The sequence below is a fragment of the Equus przewalskii genome, chromosome 16, assembly GCF_037783145.1.
Source record: "Equus przewalskii isolate Varuska chromosome 16, EquPr2, whole genome shotgun sequence".
Taxonomy (NCBI): Eukaryota; Metazoa; Chordata; class Mammalia; order Perissodactyla; family Equidae; genus Equus; species Equus przewalskii.
Window position 1 is genome coordinate 75,146,080 of NC_091846.1, and position 24,539 is coordinate 75,170,618.

Sequence of the window (24,539 nt, forward strand, 5' to 3'; positions counted from 1 at the left end):
GCTTCAAGAAAAGTCTAAGATATAAACCTAGAAAGAAAAAAAATCAGGATACTGAGTATCCAGGAAGAAAAACTTTAAGAATCAACCTGAGCATGGAGAAAAGAACTGGGACCCAAATAATGATCCTCAGAAAGTCAATTCATGTTTAGATGATGAATCAGAACGGGGGATTAAGATTCCAGAAAGACCTGTTGTCATGTGAAATCTAGTCAGGAGGTTGCTACATCATTTTGGCTTGACAAAACAAAGATATCTGAGGGAATTATGATTCTTCCTTGGACACAAATCTTGTTGATTTGACTAATTAACTTGCCAAAATAGTATTAAATTATGTTGCTAATGAGAGCTAGTTTGTAGATGCTGTTCCCATATATGAAAAGTACTCCATGTTAAATTCAACAAAGTTATAGTTAGGTCTAGAGGTTAGGTCTCAGAGACCAATCAGATAATGTACAAATTTGCACTGGAGAATGAGGAGGAAAATAGGGAAAATCTAAACTTTTTTGTTAGAAAATTAACACTCAGTGCTTGATCCAATATTAATAGTGATCAGCATTGATACTGCAGGCAAAATAATATTATTTTTTATGTGCTGAATTTTGCCCCCCCTCCCCGAAGAAAAAAGAAATACGTTGAAATCCCAACCCCTAGTTCGTGTGAATGTGACCTTATTTGGCAATCTGGTCTTTTCAGATGTACTCAGGTTAAGATGGAGTCATTAAGTGGGTCCCAATCCAATATGACTGGTGTCTTTACAAGTAGAGGAGAGACCCAGAGAGGAGACCACCAAGTGAAGACACAGAGACACAAGGAAGGAAGATGGCCATGTGAAGACAGAGACAGAGATGGGAGTCATGCTGCCACCAGCCAAGGAACCCCTGGGGCCACTAGAAGCTGGAAGAGGCCAGAAGGACTTTCCCTTTGAGGTTTCAGAGGGAGCTGGGCTCTGCTCACACCTTGATTTTAGACTTCTAGCCTCCTGAACTGTGAGAGAATAAATTTCTGTTGTTATAAACCATTCAGTTTGTGGCACTTTGTTTCGGCAGCCCTTGGAAACTACAACATGTCTATTGATGTGAGAAATTCCTTGTAGGCGGCGGGAGTGGAGAGGATTCCCCCCTTGAAATTAAAAACAATCAAAATTGTGGAATTAAATCGTTCAGTTATTGTCTCCTCTTTGAAGTATGAGCTGAGCGCACCGTTGGGGACCACACAGCACCGCCTTCTGGGCAGCTCTCTTAATTGCTCAACCTACTGTAAAGACACTTTTCTTGCAATAATAAAAAACAATTTATCGAGCTCCTACTACTTCAAAATATCGTGTTAGCTCTCCTGGGAGTATGGCTATATAACTCCATCACTATAATACACAACAAAAGACTGACAAGCGCCAAAATCTAGGATAAAAAAGGGAGAAGCAATTATAATTCTTACCAAACCGAATTAAAAATTAACCCAGTGCATATTATTTTCCTTTGAAAAGTGTTAAAATAAATGAAAATGTTAACCCTCTTGTTCAAGAGTCAGTGAAGTCTTTCATTCAAATAATTTCAGATTAATTTGCTTCTTTAGGAAGTTATAGTCTAGAAAATTTATATATAGACAAATAAATTCCTATACACATATCCTTGATATATATATAATATATATATTGTGTTCATAATTAGTATTACTATTTATCGAAGAAACCACATAAATTGGTCCATAAGGCTAGAAAGTCTGTCTTATAATCTTATGAAATCACACAGGAAGTGAAAAAGCAATATACATAAATACTTAAATACTCTCTATACATATTTAACTTAATCAGGCTACTTTACTCATTAAACATAAAAAGTACATGTATACCCACATTTAAATATATGTATGTTAGTGACCATTCCACATAATTCTTTTTGGTTTATTTGATCTTTTTTTGAGTTGCCCATATAAGGAAATATTGATCAATATTGACCTATGCAGCCATTTTCATCCAGGTGTAATTTAAAAAGGCATTTTGGGATGACTGCTCATTATTTTTATTTTTGATGTGATTGAGGCTTTTAGAGTGAATATGGTTTTCATTAATATGGCAAAAGCACTTGTAATCTTTCTTTTTGTAGAGGAAGATTGTCCCTGAGCTAATATCCATTGCCAATCTTCTTTTTGCTTGAGAAAGATTGTTCCTAAGCTAGGATCTGTCCCAATCTTCCTCTACTTTGTATGAGGGACACTGACACAGCATGGCTTGACGAGTAGTGTGCAGGTCTGTGCCTGGGATCCAAGCCTGTGAACCAAAGCAGAGCATGCAAACTTAACCACTACGCCCCTGGGCTGACCCTGTGCTTGTAATTTTTATTTCATTTTCTGCTATCTCAACACACAAAATCCCATGGGAACATAACTAAGTTTATACATTGCATACTTGTATTGATTATGTCCACAGAACTTCAAATTTTGATTAAAAAATCAATTCAGACAAATAGAAAAGATTAAACTCCCTTAAATTTGTTGATATCTACTTGTTATACCTTACAAAAGAACAGAGCCGAAAATTGTGTATTGAACTGCTACAAAGTAATCAACTGTTCTGACTGACAGGGCCCACAGATTTTGCAGCCATGTTCGTGAGCGACACAGTCCTTGTAGTTTTACTTTTTCTTATAAAGTCAAATGGTTTTGATGGGAGGGTAATGCTGGCCCCATGAAATGAGTTGGGCAATGTTCCCTCCTATCACATTTCTGAAAGAGTTTGTACAGGATTGATGTTATTTTTCTCTTAAATGTTTGAAAGATTCACCAATGAAGCCATTTTGTACTGGAGTTTCCTGTGTGGGAAGGTTTGGATTGTGAATTCAATTTTCTTTAATAGATAGAGCACTATTTGAGTTGTCCGTTCCTTCTTGAGTGAGCTTTTGTAGTTCGCAAGATCTTTGGGGAATTTTTTCTTTTTAATTTTAGCAAGCTTGTTGGCAAAAAGTTGTAATATTATCAGAGTATCCTTTTAATATCTGTAGCATCTGTAGTAATAACCCATTAGTTATTTCTTATATTGGCAATTTGTGTTCTCTCTTTTTCTAGATGAGTCTAACCAGGGTGTTGTCAATGTTGTTGATCACTTCAAAGAGCAAGGCTTTGACTTTGTTACTTTTCTCTATTTTTATTTTACAGTTTTGTTTATTTCTGTCTTAATCAGTTTGGGCTGTTACAACAAATAGCTATAGAATGAGTGGCTTAAACACTAAACATTTATTTCTTACAGTTCTGACAGCTGATAAAGGTGCCAGCAGATTCAAGGTCTGGTGAAGGCCCCCTTTCTAGGTCGCAGATGCCCACCTTCTTGCTGATTCCTCCCATGGCAGGAAGAGAGAGCATCTCTTGCGTGGCATGTCTTTCCTCTAAAGGCACTAATCCCATCACAAAGGTTCTGCTTTCACAACCTAATTCCCTTTCAAAGGCTCCATCTCCAAATGTCATCACATTGGGGGATTAGGACTTCAACATATGAATTTTGAACAACACAAACATTTATTCCATAGCAATAACTACTCTTATTTTTGTTATTTCCTTCCTTCTACATACTTTGAGTATACTTTGTCCTTCTTTTTCTACCGTCTCGCAGTAGAACCTTAGAATATTGATACTAAACTTTTCTTATTGTCTGATATAAGGGTTTGAAGCTATATATACGTCTGAATACTGCTTTAGCTGTATCTTACAAATTTTGATATATTGTATTTTCATTATCATCAATTCAAATATTTTCTAATTTCCTTTGTGATTTTTTTGAATGTGTTTTTAATTTTCAAATATTTTTTCAAATAATTTCCAAATATATGAGTTTTTCTAGTTATTGTTATTGATTTTTAAATTTAATTCACTTGTGGTCACATAATATATTCTGTATTACTTTAATCCTGTAAAATTTCTAAGGACAGTTTTATGGCCCTACATATATTCTCTTGTTTATATTAGCATTTATTCTATTGTTTATATTATACCATCAGCACTTGAAAAGAACATGTACTCTGCCACCGGTCTATCAATATCAGTCAGGACTAGGCAGTTGCTAGTGTTTTTCAGATCCGTGTACTCTGCCACTGGTCTATCAATATCAGTCAGGACTAGGCAGTTGTTAGTGTTTTTCAGATCCGTGTACTCTGCCACTGGTCTATCAATATCAGTTAGGACTAGGCAGTTGTTAGTGTTTTTCAGATCTTTTAGATCTTTGCTGGTTTTTGTTCAGTTATGTCAATTCCTGAAAGAGGAGTGTTAGTCTTCTACTCTTTTTGTGGAATTTCTCACTTTAGTTCTGTCCATTTTTGCTTCATCAATTTTGAATGTCTCATTATGTACAATTACATTTATAATTGCTATGTAGTATCATTATGTTATGTCTTCATCATTATGCTATGTCTATTTTATTATGAAAACTCTCTTTTTAACTTTGGTAATACTGTGTTCTTAAAGTCTGTTGTACCTGATATAGCAATTTCAGCTTTCTTATCCTTACTGTTTGCATAGTATATTATTTTTTAAATCAATTTGCTTTCAACCTATGTTTTGATATTTAAAGTGTCTCTTTTGTAGACAGTGTGTAGTTGGGACTTATTGCTGTACCCATTCTGACAATCTCTGCCTTTTAATTGGAATATTTATTAACATTTAATGTAATTATTGATATGGTTGGATTTAGGTCTAATATCTTATTATTTGTTTTCTGTTTGCCCCTCTGTTTTGTTCCTTTCGTCTTTCTCTTCTGTCTTCTTTTGGATTCTTTGACCCTCTCTGGATTCTATACTTTTAAAATTGCACTTTAATTCATATTGTCTTCTTAGCTATATCTCTCTGTATTTTTCTTTATTTTTTTTTAGTATTTGCTCTCAGTTTTACAATATATATCTTTATCTTTTTACAGTACATAAGGTTAATATTGTACCAATATATAAAAAATATAGAAATGGTGAAACAGTATGAATCCATTTCTCCCGTCACCACCACATCTGTTGTCCTGATACTGTTGTCTTATGTATTACACCTAATAACATTATAAATCCCCTGATGCAATGTTATACTTTTTGTTTTCAACAGTAATATTTATTTTAAAAAATTTAAGAAAAAAACATCTTTTATCTTTACCCATATATTTATCTTTTCCAACGCTCCTCATTCATTTCTGATGACCCAATTTCCCTCTGGTACCATTTTTATTCAGTCTGAAAAACCTCTTTTAACATTTTTTATAGTGCAGGTTTGTTTTTTATAAATTATCTTAGTTTGACTTTACCTGAAGATGCTTTTGCTTTACCTCAATTCTTGAAGGATATTTTCACTGATCGTAGAATTTCAGATGGACATTTAATTATTTCTTTTACAATTGTAAAGATGTTCTGGTCCCCATAGTTCCTGTTGAAGTGTTGACAGTCCTTTGCATGGTTATTCCCTGTGTCTAATGTGTTGTCTTGCTCTGGCTACTTTCAAGACTTTTCTCTTAATTTGGATTTTCTATTTATCTTTGTGTTTTACTATTATATACCCAGGCATGGGGTCACAACTTTAATCGTGTAGTCAAAGTGATGATCATCATTAACGGGACAGATTGAAATCATGTTTTATATGATAGGATGAACTTTTCTGATATTCCATCCAAAGACAAATAACCTCAGTCTAATAATGTGGAATGATCAGTCAAACCCAAATCAGAGGGCTTTCTGAAAAAATAAGTGGCCTATAACTTTCAGAAGTGTCAAAGTCATGAAAGGATAGGGACACACTGATGAACTATGACTAGGGTTATTTCAGAATGAAATAGACAAAAGCTATGTGACAGCACAATACAGCATGGGATTCTGGATTAGATTCTTTTACTCTATAGGTCACTACTGGGACGATGAGTGAAACTTGAACAGCATCCGAGGATTAGATGGTAGTAAGCATCATTATTAGCTTCCTGATTTTGAAAATTGTAGTTATAAAGGAAAATGTTTTTATTCACAGAAAATGCACACAACATATTCAGAGGTGAAGAGGCTTCATGTTGGCAGCTTATTCTCAAATGGTTTGGAAAAAAAGGGGAGGAAAAGAGAGATTTCATTTTATTATTCAAGGCTAAAATTAAATTTTAAATAATTTCATTTATTCTGGACTCTTTCCGGATTAAGGGGAGCAGGATTATGTTAGGTGCTCTGGAAGGGGAAGCAGAAGGGCCGGGCATTAGAAAAATCACAGCGAGCCCAAGCACAGGTGTTCATGACTTGTGTGACCTTGACCTGTTTCCACACTCTCTCTGAGACTTGTGCCTCCTTCAAAGATTTAGGATTAAAAACAGCTTTTTAGCAAGTTTGTTGTGAGAACCAGAAATGAGTTATGAAAAGTGCCTGACCCTGACAGATGCTTAAAGAAAATGTGATGTCTCCCTTTAGCCCTCTTTGTCCTTCTAACCAATCTGCCCGACATTACTCATTTCCCCCCAGAGGTCTTATTTTTCAAAGCTTTAATCATTGTCATGTTTGGAAAGTGGATGCACCTTTCCCACACCGTCCCCTTCACCTGGGTGGATATAGACACAGACGAGGCCTAGGACGTGGCGGAAGGAGAAGACGAAAAGCTCGGGCCTTAGAATTAACTGTAGGAGAGGAGCCCCCTGGATGTTAAGGGAGCGAAAAGCATATGTCTGTATTGCTAAGCGGTCTGCTTTCGTTGCCCACCTTTTAGCACAGCTAGCGTTATCGTAACTAAAAGATCTATCATGCAGCCGTGAGGCGGCTCCCCCAGGATGCCTTCTAACGCTTCTAAACGTGCACCGGTTGCCCATGGGCCCAAATCAGTTCTTCTTATGAATTCTTTACTTGATGAGTGGCCAAAGAGGAAAATGGAGATTCCTTTTTAAATCTTTTTTTTTTTTTTTGCTTTTCACTTGTCTTTATTACTCATATTCAGAAAATTATCAAGGCCTATTAATTAGACATCCTAATATTTCTCAAATTCACCCCTTTTCTCTGTCTCCTTTGCTGCCACATTAGTTCATACTGATTATTTCTGGCACTGCAGTGTCTTACCTCCCCCCATCTATGACCTATACTGCAACCAAGTGAAGCACTTTTAAATGTACAAAGTTCATTATGTAGTATTTTTTAAACATTTTTTCTAATGGTTTGCTCTTACCTTGAGGGTCAAACCCAAACGTCTAAGCTGGGTGATGAGAGCAGCCTCTCGTCTCCACCGGTGATGCTCTCCCTGGTTCCTCTGTGCAGCACCGCACCCGAGTCGCTTGGGTTTCTGTGTCTCCGCACATGGCCACAATTTCTGTCTATCCCTTGCTTGCTGAACTCCTATTTGATTATTATAATGTCACATTATCTGCAAAATTTCTTTAACTTCTGCCAATCAGAGTTAAATGCTTCCAGAGTACTCAAGTTCGCCGTGCTCCGGACATACCTCTCTGCATTACCATTGTCTGCCTCCCACTCTACTCCACGAACTCCTGGAAGACCAAAGATGCTTCTATTGTATCTGTTTCTCCAAAGTCTAGCCTAGTCCCAGTGATGTGGGGGCTTCCCTGTACGTTTTCCAATAAATGAACAAAAGTCAGGAATGTAGGCAGTTTATGTTTTTGTTTTATATAAACTATTAAATGGAAATGTAAGATATGCATACTCTTTGCAAAATGAAAAACATTAGGTATTGATTTTAATCTTCAGGTTTTTTTTTCCCTTTCTGGAAACTTCAATAAAATAAAAAAGAAGAAAAGAAATCTTTATAATGCTACCTTTGAATACAATAAGACACATTTTTATTATCCAGAATTTTATTGGTGTTCATCAGGTGATTTCAAAAAGAAACGGCATCCTGCTCCCACACCTCTGCTTCTCCTTTGAACTTGATTGCAGCTTCTGGATGGGGTCTCCAGCGTCTCCAGAGGAAGAGCTTCAGCCAGCAGGGGCTGCGTACTGTCTGGGAGACGGAATGCTTCCTTCTCAGATGATGAGTGCTGAGTGTACCAGGAGCTTTGGGGCAGGGATATAGATAACATTGTACCCAAGCTTCATCATTTTTCCCCTAATGTCACAAAAAATAAATTTCCCCTTTATACTCACCTTTGAGAAAAGCTTGAGGGAGAAATAGATTGATGGGTCAAGTTCACAGGGAAAGGAAGGAAAACATGTGTTTATCTGTTTCTGTGAATGAAATCACATGCTGATTTGATCCAGTAAGCAAATATTTTGCAGGATTTAGCAGTTATTTATCATTGCACAAGGGTATAAAGTTCTGGGTAGATTATTCTTAAAAGAAAAAACTGCTTAATATATTTTCTTTATCCTTAGGTCTTTCAAAATACATCTGCATGTTTAAAGCACAATGGTATAGTTTGCAAAGTGTTCAGATAAATACAAAATCAGTGGCATTGTGGGGTGTTGTGGGTGTTGATAAAGAGGGTTAGCGTCTTATTCAGATGTTAGTTCTCCAAAAAAATATAAAGACAAAAGCTTCTCTTCTCAAGAATTCTTTGAGAATAAACATGCAATAAAATTGGATTTCTGTGGAGGTTAAATTTCCATATCAGTTAAAACACATTACTTTTTTCCCAAAATCAAATTTTGAAAGTAAATTTTCCATATTTTATTATAATATATGTAAATTCAAACCTCTAACCCTGAAAAAGTCAAAGTCATTGTTTGCATCTTTAAATTTATTCCTACCAGGGTATTATTTTAATACTTTTAACATTCTCTGACAGTTTCCCTAAGTCATTTTGAAAAGGATATTTCTTTGTGAGTCGTTATAATAAATTAGTGCATCAAAGTTGTCACTGGAAAATGAAAGGGTCTTGGTTTCTCAACTAAGCTTTTTCTAGTAATAAAATATTTAATATATTTCAGATCTTTTAATATTATTTTTTCTGATAGAATCACTTAATTCTCTTTTCAATTCTAGGAATCCTAGAGCAGTCTTCATGGTTCAACAATGACAGCGCTGACACTAGGAGAGCTCATTTCAAATGATCCTGAAGGAGAGAGAGAGAGAGAGAGAAGGAGAGAGAGCTAAAGAAATGAGGAAGGAGGAGGCAGAGGGAAAGCAGATCAGAATATATGCAGGTCATTAAACTACTTGGAAAACAGGAGTTTTTTCTTTAATACATATTGGGCCTAACAGATGAGTTGAAGGATCTTAATTTCAAGTGTTTTACTGAACATAAGTATGACTCTGCAAAATTCCATATGAACTATGAAGAGATCTAGAAAGCTATAAAAAGACAGCTTCTGAAAATCCACATGAATTAGATAAAAATTTCTGTTGTCTTAAGGGGAAAAGAAAGCTACAAGAAAAAGAAAACTACCAAAGTTTAGACTCTAATTATTGTAAAAATACCTCAGAATGTTTTACTTATGTTTTATTTATCTATTCATCATACTGTATGTTTTGCATATTTAAAAACCTTACTTCACTGTACCACATTTCAGAAAAAGAAAATTCCATTAAATCAAAACACTTTGACTCACTTGGCTTTTGTGTAGAGCTGTAGCAAATGTTTCACCAAGATTGTCATCAAAACTGAATCTCTGTTTAAAGCCTTAGAAACTAGCTTTGGTCCCATTAGATTTCATTTACTGATAACATTTGCATGCCCTTTAGATTAAGGGGAAGGAAAAAATAGATATAAATATTATTTCTGGGGTTTCTAAGTAGTGAAATCGTTGGCAGGTGCCTTAGCAAGAGCCATGATTATATGGCTAATTCATCACATGGCTCATCTAGAGCCATCGTGCAGGTGGATGCTGAGCCGAGGAGCCAAGACTGGGGCAGGACCAATGCAAGACATTTCAGTTGCCTTCAATCGTAGCAGGGATCCACTGGCCTTCTTGACAGATTGATAAAGTCAGCAGAAATTATTACCTCAACTGTGTTGCTCCATTGTTTCATACTATATATAGATATCTCCAAGAATAAAAAAGAAAGATAAGACACAAAAGAGAGAAATAAGTTAAGCAAAGCACTGAAACCTTTATATTTAACTAGACAATTGTTTTTGAGGCTCAATCAGCAAAATGATCCAATCTAATCTACATATTTGCATAAAGAAGTTTGGCCAATTCTACTTGGAGGGAAGTCAGTTGGGTCAGTTACGTAAGGATAGTGAGAGAAACTAACATAAGCAAGTTATTCATTTGTAATCTAGCCAACCAAAGAAACAAGGCATAAACAAACCTGAGAGGTGGCTTCCATATATATTTAGTTTAGTTTTTTGTGGGTTTTTTTTTTTTTTTTTTGGTGAGGAAGATTGGTCCTGAGCTAACATCTGTGCCAATTTTCCTCTATTTTGCATGTGGGACACTGCCACAGTATGGCTTGACAAGCAGTTGGGAAGTCCACACCCAGGATCCAAACCTGCAAACCCTGGGCCACTGAAGTGGAGCACGGGAATTTAACCACTACACCACCAGGCTGGCCCCCTACTTAGTATTTTTAATATTTAAAATTTTGATGATTTTAAAATTTGCAATTTAAGAAATAAAGGCTTTCTCTAGCTCCTAGCGTACTACATAATGGTGGAGTGAAACTTATTTGTTTTCACATCATTCTTAGTCTCTCAGAATTGAGTGGTATTAGTACTTTTGTTCTATTCATTTAAAAATTGTATTTGGGGGCCAACTCTGTGGCCGAGTGGTTAAGTTCGTGAGCTGCACTTCAGCTGCCCAGGGTTTTGTAGGTTTGAATCCTGGGTGCAGACATGGCACCACTCATCAGGCCATGCTGAGGCAGCATCCCACAAACGCACAACCAGAGGGACTCACAGTTGGAATATGTACTGGGGGTTTTGGGGAGAAGAGGGAAAAAAAAAGATTGGCAACAGATAGCTCAGGCTCCAATCTTTAAAAATATTTTTTTAGGGGCTGGCTCCGTGGCCGAGTGGTTGAGTTCATGTGCTCTACTGCGGAGGCCCAGGGTTCGGATCCTGGGCGCGGACATGGCACCACTCGTTAGGCCGCGTTGAGGTGGCGTCCCACATCCCACAACTAGAGAGACCTGCAACTAAGATATACAACCGTGTACCGGGGGGGTTTGGGGAGATAAAGCAGAAAAAAAAAAAAAAAACATTGGCAATAGTTGTTAGTCCAGGTGCCAATCTTTAAAAAACAAAAAGATTTTTTGAAAATTGTATTTGAGTGAATTCAGAAAAAGAATTTAACAATAATATATGTGTATTTATATAGTTGACTCTATTTTCAATATATCACACCATCAACAAGTCTAAGAAAAATGGAAATATGATACATTGTTTCATAAGCAATGTTTGATAAGCAAACATTAGCATGGTTATCATGATATGGAAATAAAAGTCATGTAGAGGAAAAGGAGAAGAGTATAGAGAATAAGTAAAAGGAGAAAATCTTCATTTCAGACTTTTTCTAACATCCACATAGAACTTTAACTTTTGCTTTAATTTCACTTCCATTATATTATCTATTTTGCAGTGAAATAGTCAATGAGAAATGAACAGGAGTTGAAATTTGCTTTTCAGAACAAACGGCCTTCTGGTTGGCTTGCACTCAGACGGCGGGAATCTTGAAGCAGCCCCTGCTGCAGTGGGCTGGAGATTTTAGGAGAGACAGTCACTCTCGATAGCCACAGATCAGCAGCCTAGATCTGTAGATCAATGTCCAAAGGGTGGCTTTTAACTAAGGTTGTAAATTGAAAGCATTTGAAGATGTTATACTCAGAAATATGGAGTGGGTAAAATATATGCAAATACATTAAAATACCATGAGATGGGCGAGAGGTGGATGGAATGGGAAGAGAGAGAAGAGTTAGTGAAATAAGGTTAATCAGAGTCCTGCTTAATCCATTTACTTAGACTTTATCACAAACTTCTCAGGCTTCCTAATGTTTTTCACTGTGATTTCATTCCATGGAAATGACAGTATTAATTGAAGACAGAAGAGATATGAATTCAGTTTAGACATATTCATGCTGAATAAGTTTAAATTTACTAGCGTGTTTTAGTTTACGAAATCCAGAGGCGTTAAAGATTTACAGTTATTTTTTTAAATCCATGAGTATTTTAGAAACCACTTTGAGTTTGCATCATCATGTCCACGACCACTTTAGATCGAGTCACACTTGTATATGGAAGCAGCTCTCAATTTGTATGGACTTCTTTAACTTTTGCTTTTCGTCAGTGTTTTTTCGGGCAGAGACATATAAGGAAACAAATCCTGTCTGCATTCAAAATCCTTAGTGCTCACTTTAATTCTGTAATATATGTAAGCCTTTTCAAACTGTGTTGAAAGTTCTTCGATGGTCAGTTTGCTAGATTAAAGATGCGAAGTGTTTCTAAAAATATGTTATTACGAGATAACCCAATGCAATCCAGCCTCTCTGAAAGACTGCAGGAGCAGGCCCCATAAGCAAGCAGATAGTTTCACCCTGTGAATTAGTAATGATCACAAGTAACTGTTCCTGAGCACCCATTGTGTCTAGGCACATCGATATTATTTATCTCATTAAAGCCTCAAGTTTGTCCCAAGAAGTGTTTTCCCTTCATGAGATATCACGTTCAAATATATCATTGGCTTCCCTGGGCCACATAAGAGGTGTCACAGCTGGTACTCAAACCATGGCTTTGCCCCTAAGATCTTGTGCCTCTTAGCTACAGTGAAAAAGAAATTTGAAAACCTATAATACCACCACTTCTTAGCTAGGTGTTTCATCAATATGTTCCTGCCTCACCCCTTCTCCTTTCCTTCCAAAATATCAGCTAGAAGAACAGCAAAGGAGTGGAGCCAGATGAAATTGTGGGCAAACATGTCCTATGACATTGGATAGCTCTTTTAATAGTCTCTGAACTTAATGATTTTATAAGTATCTTAGAATTTAGAGAAAATAAATGATGTTCCCAAAGTATGTTTGAGACCTAGGGATCTCACTGTGCTCCAGAGCCAGTGTTTGGAATTTGCAATCAGATGTCGTTCTGATTCCATCTTTATACTACTTACCTGTGTGACCTTGGATAAATTAGCCAGGTGACTGACTGTTTAACTCTAATCTGAACGTTTTATGTCAGGTAGACACAGCCCTGAAGTATCTCAAGAAGGAAGAATGTATTTCATATTTTGCTTCATGCCTTAAGTTTTATTCCAAGGCTGAGAGGATTGTCTATACATTTTATCACTATTTGGAGAATTCTAGAATTCGAAGCAGTTTAATATTTTTTGCAAATGCTGTGGAGATAGTGTTTTATGCTCCACTCAGTTTTTTCCTTCCTCTGAGTTAAAGGCTTGTTGTTCACTATTGCTCAATACCACCATGTCATGTTCAATTTGTTCTAAACATCATTAATGCCTGGAAGATGGAGAAGATTTTGGTCATTTAAAAATAGTTATTCCTTCATTGACGGAGACAGTTTAAGAGTCTGTTTTCCACATCAAAGTAGGTATGGTTTTTAAATGAGTATGCTGCTTAGACTTTAGCAAAAGTAATAGGAATCATTCATCATAATGTTATGTGTGTGTGTTGTAATGGCCTGAAGAATTTTTAAAGTTTTGCTTATAAGCAGTGTATATACATATATATTAAATATCTGTATATCACCACAGAGATATGCCACAGATATAAAACCCTTTCTCCTTATATATACATATGCATGTGTTTATAATCAAATACATGTCTGCAGTTCTAGTAAAAACAAGAGGCATCTTTCATTTCTGTGTTGACTGAAGGCTTCCAGTAGCAAGAACACTGTAAATTTAATTGTTACATAGAAAAAAACCCTCAAACTGATCAATATTTTAATGTTGTCGAGATAGGAAATGTCACCTGCCAATTCAGATATTTGGCACATGGACCTGAAACCCAACTAAATCTTTCATTTATTTTTTTTTCCTGGCAAAAATACATTCTTATTCATTCGTATAAAAACCCATTTTTGTCTTCCTTCCTTCTTTCCATCTTTCTTTCTGTCTTCCTTTTTCTCTTACTGTCTGCCTATCTTCTTTTATTTTAATGACTACGGGTTCTAGTACTTAATGGTACCAATTCATCAGTAAGAAACTAAATTCCTTTTTTTGTAACGATGTCACTTAAAAGAACAACTTTCACTTACTGTCTATGGGAGAGGGAAACAATACTATCTTTTTAATGAAAGAAAGTCAATATAATTTATCACCAAATGTCAGTGCAATGAGGAATAGCACATAATTCCACTTATATTATTTGACATTGGTTTTCAGTACCGATATATTCCACAAGCTTGAATTTCTCTATTGCAGAAAAAAGACAATAATAAACCTAGGGAAATCTGTTCCATACATTTGTGGAAAATATTATTCTCTTGGTTTTCAATTTGCTTTCAGAAATAATTCTTTTAACATTGTAATTCACTATCCACTATGCAATGGCTAGCCACTACAAGAAAAATGGAACAAGATGATGATTTCCAAGGTGCAGGGTCCGGATTTTTCCTGTCAGAATTAATACAGGCACAATATCCAGCACGTTGACCAAGTACGAAAACCATTACAAAGGATCAGTGGGTATAGTGAGATTTGCATTCTCACTGGCTGATTCCTGGCTTTGTAAAGGAGTCATTGCCTATCTGGATCCATTAGCTGATCTAGGAAAAGCTCTTTATTTCACTGTGTCAGTGGAAATATCATAGGGAAGTAGTTACACACTTACAATAATAAATACCGAGATCATTCTCATATAATAAGAATAAATGTATATGGCAAGAAAAAATTACAGACTTTTCCAACGCTGGTTGACTTGTTGGAGAGAAAGAACTCACTCCTCTTCCCTTCCTCACCTAAATTACAGTTTCCTGTTTACAACTAAGACTGCATTGTTTCTCCCAATTTGTGAAATTGTCTTTTGGAGGGCTTACTTCTCATGTAAAGTAGTGGTGGCTTTTGTTTTCCCTCTTTTGGCGGCCATCCTCTTCAAACTAAAGCTGAACCATGGGCAAGTGGAACCGTCCAACCCTCAGACTGGAAAAGAGCTTGAACAAGTTGCAAAAGATACGAAGAGAAAACGAAACCCTATTTGTTGAGGGATCCTGTTTTTCATCACTTTGCCCATTGTCTAGAAATAGTAACTTTTTGTCATACCAGTCAGAGTGGGTGGAACTTGCAACCGTGTTGATGTGTCATTGTCTGAAAGAATGGAAATGCCTCTGGCATGAACAGTAGCAGCAGGAACATTGAAGAAGCGGACAGTGGAGTGGCCTTTGCACAGCAGAGGTCGATAAAGGTCGTAACAAACTTTTTCCTGGACATCTGTCTTAAAGTCATTGAGAGGTTGGTTGAATAAGAGCTCGCCTACTACCTTGTTCCTCCTGAGTCATCACCCACCTCCCACCCTCCAGTCAATGTCCCCTACTTCTCTCATCCCCGCCACTCCGCTGAAATCTACACTCCACACTAGTTAGGTTTTAAAAATGCTCATCTCTACCAGTGCTTAACAATTGCAGCAATTCAGCGCCCCTGAGCCACTCCCCACCCGCTTGTGCCCCCCAAGATAGCATTGGATTTCCATAAAACTACTAGGTGCATGTGTGTGCACACAGACAAGTGTGGACGTGTGTTTGCGTTTGCATGAAAAAAATTTAGAAAAAGAACAAAAACTGGAGAATTTTGCATTTTTGGTGGTTTTTTGTATTTGCGCAGACCATTTTAGGATTTTCAGTCTCAACAAAACACTATTAAAACAAAGAATCTAGTAAAATATTTGTGCATGTACTGCTAAACAATTCTAGCAATTTTATTAAGCAATACCTTTATTATTTTTTGAATATTCTTAACAGACTGGAACAAAACATTTTTTTATTCAAAACAAAATATGCATACTGTACGCATGTCGCAGGGTTAAGTATGATGCAGAGATTAAAGTTTGTTTGAACAAAAATGAATGCCTGGGGGAATTTCATAGCTATAAAGTTAATAACTAAATTTTGTTCGCTAAGAGGACCTTTTCTATGGTTTTCCTTCATCTCCCAGCTACACAACAAACATCTCTGAAGTGCACTTCCCAGTGTAGTTAGAGAATAGGAAGGAATGTAAAGTGATTTTTTTTTTAATTATTCATTTTGTTGTTTGTTTTTTTAAAAACAGCCCTTATTAACTCTTCCTTCCACTGATTCTACTGTAAACTCATAAAAGCCTTTTTTAGAAAGCAAATTCATAGACACTCAGCAGGTGAAATGTTTCCACAAAAAGAAAACATACAAACAGAGCGCTCAGATTTCTCCTCTTTTCTTCAACTATCTAGAGCATGTTAGAATGATAAAGTTTTTGCACTTGAATGAAAATGGCTAATCTATTTTTTTTTTTTTAAAGAAGTTCTTCTCTTGTGATAATACAGAATTGCATACATTTTATACCTGGAATAATTTAAAACAATATGTTGGGGAATTACTGGGGTGAAACTGTATATATCCTGTATAGGGTAGGTGTTTGAGCATCTCTACGATCTCCACAACAATAAAGGAGGCAAAAGAAATCCAGATCTGTGTCCTCAGTCTCTTTGTTCCCATTACAGTGGCCAAAATGTGCTCCTGCATTACTGCAACAGAACTGAAATGCAATGAGAGCCCGCTGCAGTCTCCCAGCAAGGACTTCCTACCTCTTCACATCCTGAGGCTGGGCGTTCGCTCCAAGCCACCTGACCAGCGAGAAAGGACTGGGCCTGGGGGAATGGGAGCCGGAGCAACATAGTTCATGGTAGTTTTCTTTGCTTTTATTTTGTCTTCAACATAAAAATGTGTTAACTGTCTGATTCCATCTATTATGGAGAGCACTTGTTCAGCTAAAACGGACCCCCCTCGTTTGGCTCCGTTGCGGGTTTGTGCAACAGCGGCTCAGAGGCCCCCAGAGCGTGCACACCCATTCACTGTGGCTACACAGACAGAAGCAAGCGATGTTGTCTGCTGAGGGGAGAGATGAGGGCCGGGGAGGAGGGGCCGGGAGGGCGTCGGTTCCATAGGGAAGAGGAGAGTTAGGGAATTTTTTTGTTTTCGTTTTCTGTTGTTTTCTTTTTTTTGTCTTTTTTCTCTTTTATGATTTTTTTGTTGTTGTTGTTTTTTGCTATACCGTGAGGTCATAGCAGTCATTCCTCTAATAGAAACTGACAGGACGTAGAGACAGCACTATCTGATGAACACACACAATGACTAGAAATATAGAGAGAGAGACAGTGAAAAGACTTAGTTTACCTCTGAGAAACCATCCCCAAAAATAAATCCTGTAGTAACAAGTGCAAAAAATAAACAAACAAGTAAACCCAAATCAAAAGGAAAGCAAATAAAACCTCCAAACATTAAAACACAGTGTATAAAATGGTGTGAGAAATTTAAGTCACTTTACAGCCTTTTAGTCAATAAAAAGCTGTGTTTGTGTCCTCGTTTGGATTCAGGCCCATCTTTTTAAATTTTACCCTAAAGGCCTTGCAAGAAGCGACTGGAGGGTAAAGGCACCCCGTCTCTGTGGCATCTGACAGCAGCTGCGTCGTCATGGTGGGCCAGCTGCGCCCCGGGACGCTTTGTCCTCCCGCTAGTCCTCGTTAGTCGAGCCTTCGTCCAGCGTGTTGATGCCGCCGAAGCTCAGCGCCGTCGTGTTCTGTGCTGCCGAGGCCGTGAGAACTGTATGTAAGAGAATCAGTACGAGAACACAGAGTTTGAGTCTGCTGTTGCACAGTCTTGTTGCTGATGAAACTGTGAGCGACGTCCTGTGACAGGAGCCACTTTTTTCCACCGTCCCTTTGGATGGGTTGTTTGATTGCTCCTCTCTCCTGACATCACAGCATTCTGGTTCATCATTGGTTAGAAAGGTTTCGTAGAGCCCTGTAGGACGAAGAAAGTGAACCATTAAAAGGACAGGAAGACCCCGGGGGTGGAGCTCATAGTAGAGTGAGGCTGCTACTTGAACACCCTGAGCCACAAGTTGTTACAAGCAACTAAACGTTTCGTAAAGGAAAGTCAAGTCAATACAATTTGAATCAGTAGTCAACCATGCTCTCAAACCAGGACTTTTAATTTCCTTAATGTGTTCTTTTTCTATTCCTGGTGGTCATACCATGAATGTTCTGGGTTGTGATGACTACAGAATAAGAGATTTCATTAGGCCGAAATCAGAACCTGAGGTTCTGGATCAACTTGGTGACCAAGGACATTCAACCATCCTTCTTCTTTAACAAGAATGTGATTAATTCATGCATCAAGTAACATTAACTAGTTCTGCTAAGCGAAATAACCAACCAATCATAATATCGTAGCTATCGGAACCGTGTTTGCAAGTCACTACCTTTAGTAGACCTCACCATGTCTCATATCTCCCTTTGTTGGTGAGTAGGCATAACTACTTGCATTGATTTAGTTTCCACATATTTCTCTTATTCTTCCATTGGCTATTCTATTGATGGCTATCTGAATGGAAGCCTTTAGCCTGTTTTGTCTGGACCTCTGCAGGAGGAGTCTCTCTGTTCTTGGTCTTCTCCCCTTCCACCCTGTTCTCTAGCAGTGCCTTTCAGTACCAGCTGTCTATCTCGCTCTCTCTGATTCTCTTTTCTGTTTCTTCTCTCCTCACAGAATCTTTTCTCTTTATCCCTTCTTCCTCTAAAAATACCTATTGTTCTTATTTTAAAATTGATAAATGGATATTTTGGCAACTTTCAACATGGTAAAAAGAATAACACAACTGGCTATTTATAATCTTTCCAACCTTTTATCTTGCTATATTATATATAATGTTTTATGTAGTTGCATAAGCCATTTTGTACCTTTTTTTCTACTTGACTGAAACATTTGCTCACAAGTGTTAGAATGTAGTTTCTACACACTTTTTGTTATGTTATTTTCAAGCTTGAAAAAACTTAAAAATAGGGATGGAGTAGTGGTAAGGATTAAATATGATTTTGTATATAAAGTGCTAGGCTCAGTGTCTAGCACAGAGAAATAACTTGAAAAATTTGGCTACTGTTAATGACAATAGCTGTTAATAGTGTTTCGTTGCCTCTACCTAAATAATAAAATCTAAAATATACTTTCCTCCCTCTCCAGACTCATTCCTCAGTGCTCCAGCCATCCTGAATAACTGTCTCTTCCCAGATCATGCGATACTTTCACCCACATCTGTACCACTACCCCAAGCTTTTCCTTCCTGGAATTTTCTCTATCAACTCATAGACCTAACTCCCATTTATCCTTCAAGTTCAGCTCACATGAAATTCCCTGTGTGAAGTCTGTCTATACTCACTCTTCTGGGCTGCTGCTGCATTTTGTGTAACTCTTCAATAGAGCAATTACCATCTTTTCTTTTAATCACAATTGCTCATTTTCGTGTCAACTTCCTTACTCACCTGTCAACTTAAAAGCAAGAACTATATATTTTCAGCTTTGCATTCCCAATTTGTAGCAGAAAGCCTGAACAAAATAGATACTTAGCAAGCATTTATTACATGAACAAACTCAATATATATTTGTTTAATAAAAAAGAATCTCTTAAATAATATATTATACACTGCAATCTTCAGTTTCTTTGAAAGAAGTAACCAAGATATCCTTATAATGATGCTTACAATATTCATTTCTTCTTAGGCATTCAAAGGTAAACTTCACCTTCGCCTAGGTAGAATATGAAAAAAAACTGAATTAATGAGGTCTGCAGCTCCGACATTTTTACTGTAAGATATTTTCTTTTTTTTATAAAAGATACCTCACAGGAAGACTAATCATTTATTGAAGTATATGTTTTCCAAAATTATATTCTACAAAGAAGAGAGTTTATAGTTAATATTATAAGAATAGAAATCTAAAAGTCATTTAGGTCAACATTTTAGAATGTTAATAGAATATGTGCAACGATGTCACTCGAACAAGAAGCTCTTCCCAAGGTGCTCAGCAGCTATCTTGCTGATTTGTAACTAAAGTCATTTCAGAAGGAATAAGGCAGTTCATTCAGGCCAGTAAATGCACTCTTCTTTTTGACTGGCAAAATTAATACTCCTTCTTTTTTCCTTGTCCTTCTCGTTAATAAGAGTTTTTATTCAGAGTTATACATGCATGTCTATTAACAATCAAATAATTCCACAGGATATTTTACAAAACAAAACAAAATTCCTCCACCTGCCCCATCCCCAATTTTTCTTTCTCAGAAGCAAACACTTAAACCTCTTTTAGCTGTTTCTGTATTCAGCTCCATTTCTGTAAGAAATCTTTTCCACTTTTCTTGATTTTTCATTTTTTATCATCATCTATAGACTTTCCCCTTGGACATGAGACGATAAAAAACTCATTGTTCTCCTTCTCCCGCCCCCCTCCCGCCTCCCCGACTCTTCCATGCTTGTAAGTTCAATACTCAGCGTTCCCTTTATTAGGATGTTGTAAGAACAGTTCTTAATTGAGACATGCAGTAAACTGTAGTTTTCTGTTCTTGTCCTGCTCTGTTTTTCCAAGAGCTAATAATTCCCTTATGGTTTTCTACGTACTTACTAATTCAGCCCCAAATACTTTGCTAGTTGTTTCGGTGGAATCAGGAGTTCTGTCAGTTTTATCTTCCCAAAGAAACATCTCCTGGAGTCCTTCACCATCTGGACTGGTTGCTTTTATGCCTGTCGCCCAGCTACCAGCCTGAAAACCCCAATGAACCATCCTCTTGGGGATGCTTGCTGCCTCACTCCTGTGCATTTCCTGTTTCCTGTATCCTATGCATCCTTTCTCATCTTGCTGGACCACAACATCTAGTATCTTCATACAGAAAAGCTCATGGGAGTGAATTTCCGAGATGCTGTATGCCTAAAAATGTGTTTATTCTACCTGATATTTAATTGATTCTCTGGCTGAGTGTGGAATTCTAGTTTATAAATTCTCGTCCTTCAGATTTATTTGAGCATCACGCCCACATTTAGTTGTTGGGCCACTGGACCCGTCCTCTAATTTTCTCATCTCACCTCTGCTGCTTTATATCACTTCATCCCTTTGCTTTGCTTTCTGGAGGATTTGTTTTATTGAGTTTTTCTTTCCTTTCTATCACATTTTAATTTCCAGGAATTCTTTTACATCCTCTGAATGATGGGTTTTTTTGAAGTGACTGTTCTCATTTCGTAGTTGCAATATCTTCATTTTTCGCTCTGAGATATTTGCAGCACTTCTCTTTGTCGTGTTTTATTTCCTCTCTGCATAGACGCTGTTTTCTCCAAATCATTTGTTTCTTCTTTGTTTGTTTGTCTCTTATTTTTTACGTGGGAAGCCTGCACATTCTTGATTGTCTGTGCATATTAAAAAGTATTGGAATCTGGGCGCCTAAGGAGGGTTATGGGCTGTGAGCTGCACTGTAGGATGACCTGTCTGAACTGTTTGGATGGAGAAACTTAAAATTACTTCCTTTAGGTTGATCAGATTTCCCAGAAAATATCCAGTCCATCTGTCGGGCAAAGGCTGGCAGCCAGTTTTCTGAGAGCTGCACGGGAGAAGGGGCTGTGCCTGGCGGTGTCTCAGTCTTCAGTGTGCATACGTTCATTTAATCCCTGTTTTGGTCCCCCTAACTTAACTCCTCCTGGTGTCACCCAGTCCAACAACTTTCTCCAACCATCTCCAAAAAATAGTCCCCTTCCCACAAAGAAATATGCCAACAACTATCCCTGGGGGAGGGAGAGGAAATTGCTAGATTGGAGAAGGAGGGAGGGGCTGTGGAGCGCTCACTGTTTCTTGGACAGTTTTCCACCCAGTCCTCCTTATTTGAGGCCTCCTCCAAAGTACCTTATGCTCTCAATTCCTGAGTCTGGAGAGAGTCTTGGATGTAGATCTGGCTGACTCTTGATTTCCTCTCTGCTGCTTTAGCATTCATTTTTCTAGGTTTCCATAAATCCTTTGGTGTGCACCAATTTTTTTTTACAGTTTATAAAAGGTTTTGTTTATTGTCTCCTCATCCATTCTTCTATCCTTTTGGATTTATGTCTAAAAACAATTTCTTTTGTTTATTGTCTCCTTATCCATTCTTCTATCCTTTTGGATTTATGTCTAAAAACAATTTCTTTTCTGTTGGGTCTCCCTAGAAAACCGTACTGTGCTTTTCTCTACACCACTCCGCTCTGCCCTGATCTCTGACTCGCTCCTCCAGCTAGTAAGGCTGCCTGCAGGTGGATCCTGCCTCAGTGTTTCCCCAGAAGCTTCCCGAGGCTGGAGAGAGCAGTCTTGCCCAAGGTTTCTCTGCCCTTAGGCAGCCGCCTCCAATAATGAGGGCATCTGGGAAGGGCCATCTCAGCTCCAGATATTTCCCCTCTGCGGAAGCCTCCTGCCCGGACTCCCTCACAGGTGGACCCAGAGTCCTTCCCCATAGACCACCGCACACAGACAGGCCTCCTGGGGAAGCCCACCTTTGCCGGTTAACTCTTCCTTATCATTCGAGAGAACTGTAAGAACAGATTCCCAAATGACAATAAAGAATTTCTCAAACAATAACCTCATTGCACAAACATATAAGTGATTGGAGTTAGGAAAGGAAAAAAGCATTTTCTGTTAATGAAATATTTTTCTGTTACATTTTGCTTACAAAATGTTCTATTTGCAATTTCTAATGAATCATTGAATGAATCATTACCTGGTATTTGACATTGAATAATAATAATAATAGCAATTATCATTCTATCTTATAGTACCAACCTCATGGAGTATGTTTTTGAGGATTGACTAACACACAGAAACTGTTTAGAACAGTGCCTGGCAGATAGTAAAATCTCACATAATATTAATTATTCCTATTATAAGTTGCGATAAGTAGTAGAATTAGAATTTATTATTAGGAAAAGCTGTAAAGAATATTTATTTCAAATTCATTTTCTGTTTTCAATTAATTTAAGCCGCTCACAGAAAAACTTTATTTTTCATAGCTCAAAACAATTATTCTGGTACAGTCATTATAAAGATTACCTAAGTACAGGAAAATCAAATATTCTAAGGAAATCCTTAAAATAAACACATGATATTATTTAAATATAATCCTTCATTATCTCACTAATTTATCTTTTGCTATCTTTAAGTCCAGGACTATATGAGAGTAATTTTTCAAATATTTGAACTAGTAAGTAATATACTTTACAATATCTTTCTGAATACAAAAGTTTGGAAAATAGTAAAGTAAAAAGAACGGGGAAAACCACCCAAAATCTGACTTTATTAGGATGAAAAAAGAATGAAGAGGAAATTGCTGGAATTCATTTTTCCAAACTTTTTTATTAATACAGATGCACATTCATACACATACACTGTGTACATATAATTCATAGATTTCATATATAAAATTATATTTAGTATGTGAGATTGTACTTTACATTGTTATTCTTTACTTGATTTGGTAGTATTTATTTTCAATTTTGCGTATATATTACCAAGTGAGATTATATATGTAATATGAATATAATATGCGTGTATATTATACATATAGTTATAGAGTTTCCATAATTTGTTAAATGCATGCTCTTTATTCTACTAGAACTTATCATTTAAAAAATTACACACACTTGAACCAAATTTGTCTAATTATTAGGAACATTAATGATAAAAGTAACAAAATTTTACTTCCATCAACTCCTTATCCTGCATCATTTTTTGGCTACAATCAATGTTTTAAACTCATTTATTGTCAAATTACTAACATTTTATATCTTACCTCCCAGTAATGATTAATAGTATTTGTATATTGTTTTATACCTACTTTTTTCAAGGATTACTTGGTTGCAGTTAAGAAAAATCCACTGGAGCTAATTTAAGTGAAAACCAACCAACCAACAAACAAAAGACCAAGAACAGATGGTGGGAGGAATATTAGAAAAATTCAAGCCTATTTCATGAAACGGAAGGCCGAGAGCACACCGGGCAACATGAAGGACAGAACTTCGGGACTGTGGGGCCATCAGAATCGGGTGCGCTCTCCATCTGGGTGGAGAGACAGCACTATAATCTGTTTCCTGCTGCACACCTCTCTCATTTCTCTCTCTCTCTTGCAGGCAAGGCTTTGCTGCCTTTTCCTGCCTATGGGCATACATGACTTCCCCATTTTCCTCTCTCAGTTCAACACCATCAGAGACTGACAGAGATTGCTGGGTTCCAATGGCACACTCCTGGGGAAGCAAATCTACTTGGCATGTTTTGCTCATCCATGCCGGTCCACCCAGCCATGCTAGAGAAAGATTCCCATATAACAAACATAGACGCGCATGTTAGTCCACTCTTTTTGAAAGAGAAATGTGACTTCAGTGTTTTTATTCCTAGTCAAGTATCATATTTTCCCCCTTGAAGCTTGTAGGATATTTACTTCATTCTCAAAAGTCAAGAATGTTTGGGATTTAATCTAATTTCCTTAATTTTGCCAGAATGGGAAGAATCACTTTAATTTATCAACAAGAGTGCCGCTAAGCTCAAGAAAGATATTTCCTATTATTTCTTTCTTCAATTTCATATGTTTTCAATTTATCACATTCCTCAATATTTTTGTTCTTGGTCTTCACCGTGAACTTTGCCCCTGCATTCTTCAAGTTTGTCCTCTGGCTTATTCCCATCTCTCTATGGTTGATAC

At 37.1% G+C, this 24,539-nt stretch overlaps 1 protein-coding gene and 1 long non-coding RNA gene across 3 annotated transcripts in view; one reads left to right on the forward strand and one right to left on the reverse strand.

Moving 5' to 3' along the window:
- The first annotated feature begins 3,842 nt into the window (after nucleotides 1-3,842).
- LOC139076532 (uncharacterized) lies at nucleotides 3,843-9,466 on the forward strand. Its single transcript, XR_011528256.1, has 2 exons — nucleotides 3,843-5,908; nucleotides 8,914-9,466. It is a non-coding gene; the product is annotated as an uncharacterized lncRNA (long non-coding RNA).
- Nucleotides 9,467-15,606: 6,140 nt separating this feature from the next.
- Nucleotides 15,607-24,539, reverse strand: part of NALF1 (NALCN channel auxiliary factor 1) — a 613,401-nt gene continuing 604,468 nt past the window's right edge. The window contains exons 3-4 of one of the 2 annotated variants that reach the window (XM_070579264.1): nucleotides 19,546-19,591; nucleotides 15,607-17,812 (exon numbers count right to left, since the gene is read on the reverse strand). In XM_070579264.1, the coding sequence (XP_070435365.1) occupies nucleotides 19,569-19,591 (23 nt within the window). In that variant the 3' untranslated portion in view covers nucleotides 15,607-17,812; nucleotides 19,546-19,568. The remainder of the gene's footprint in view (nucleotides 17,813-19,545; nucleotides 19,592-24,539) is intronic. The other variant, XM_070579263.1, reaches the window with a different exon arrangement.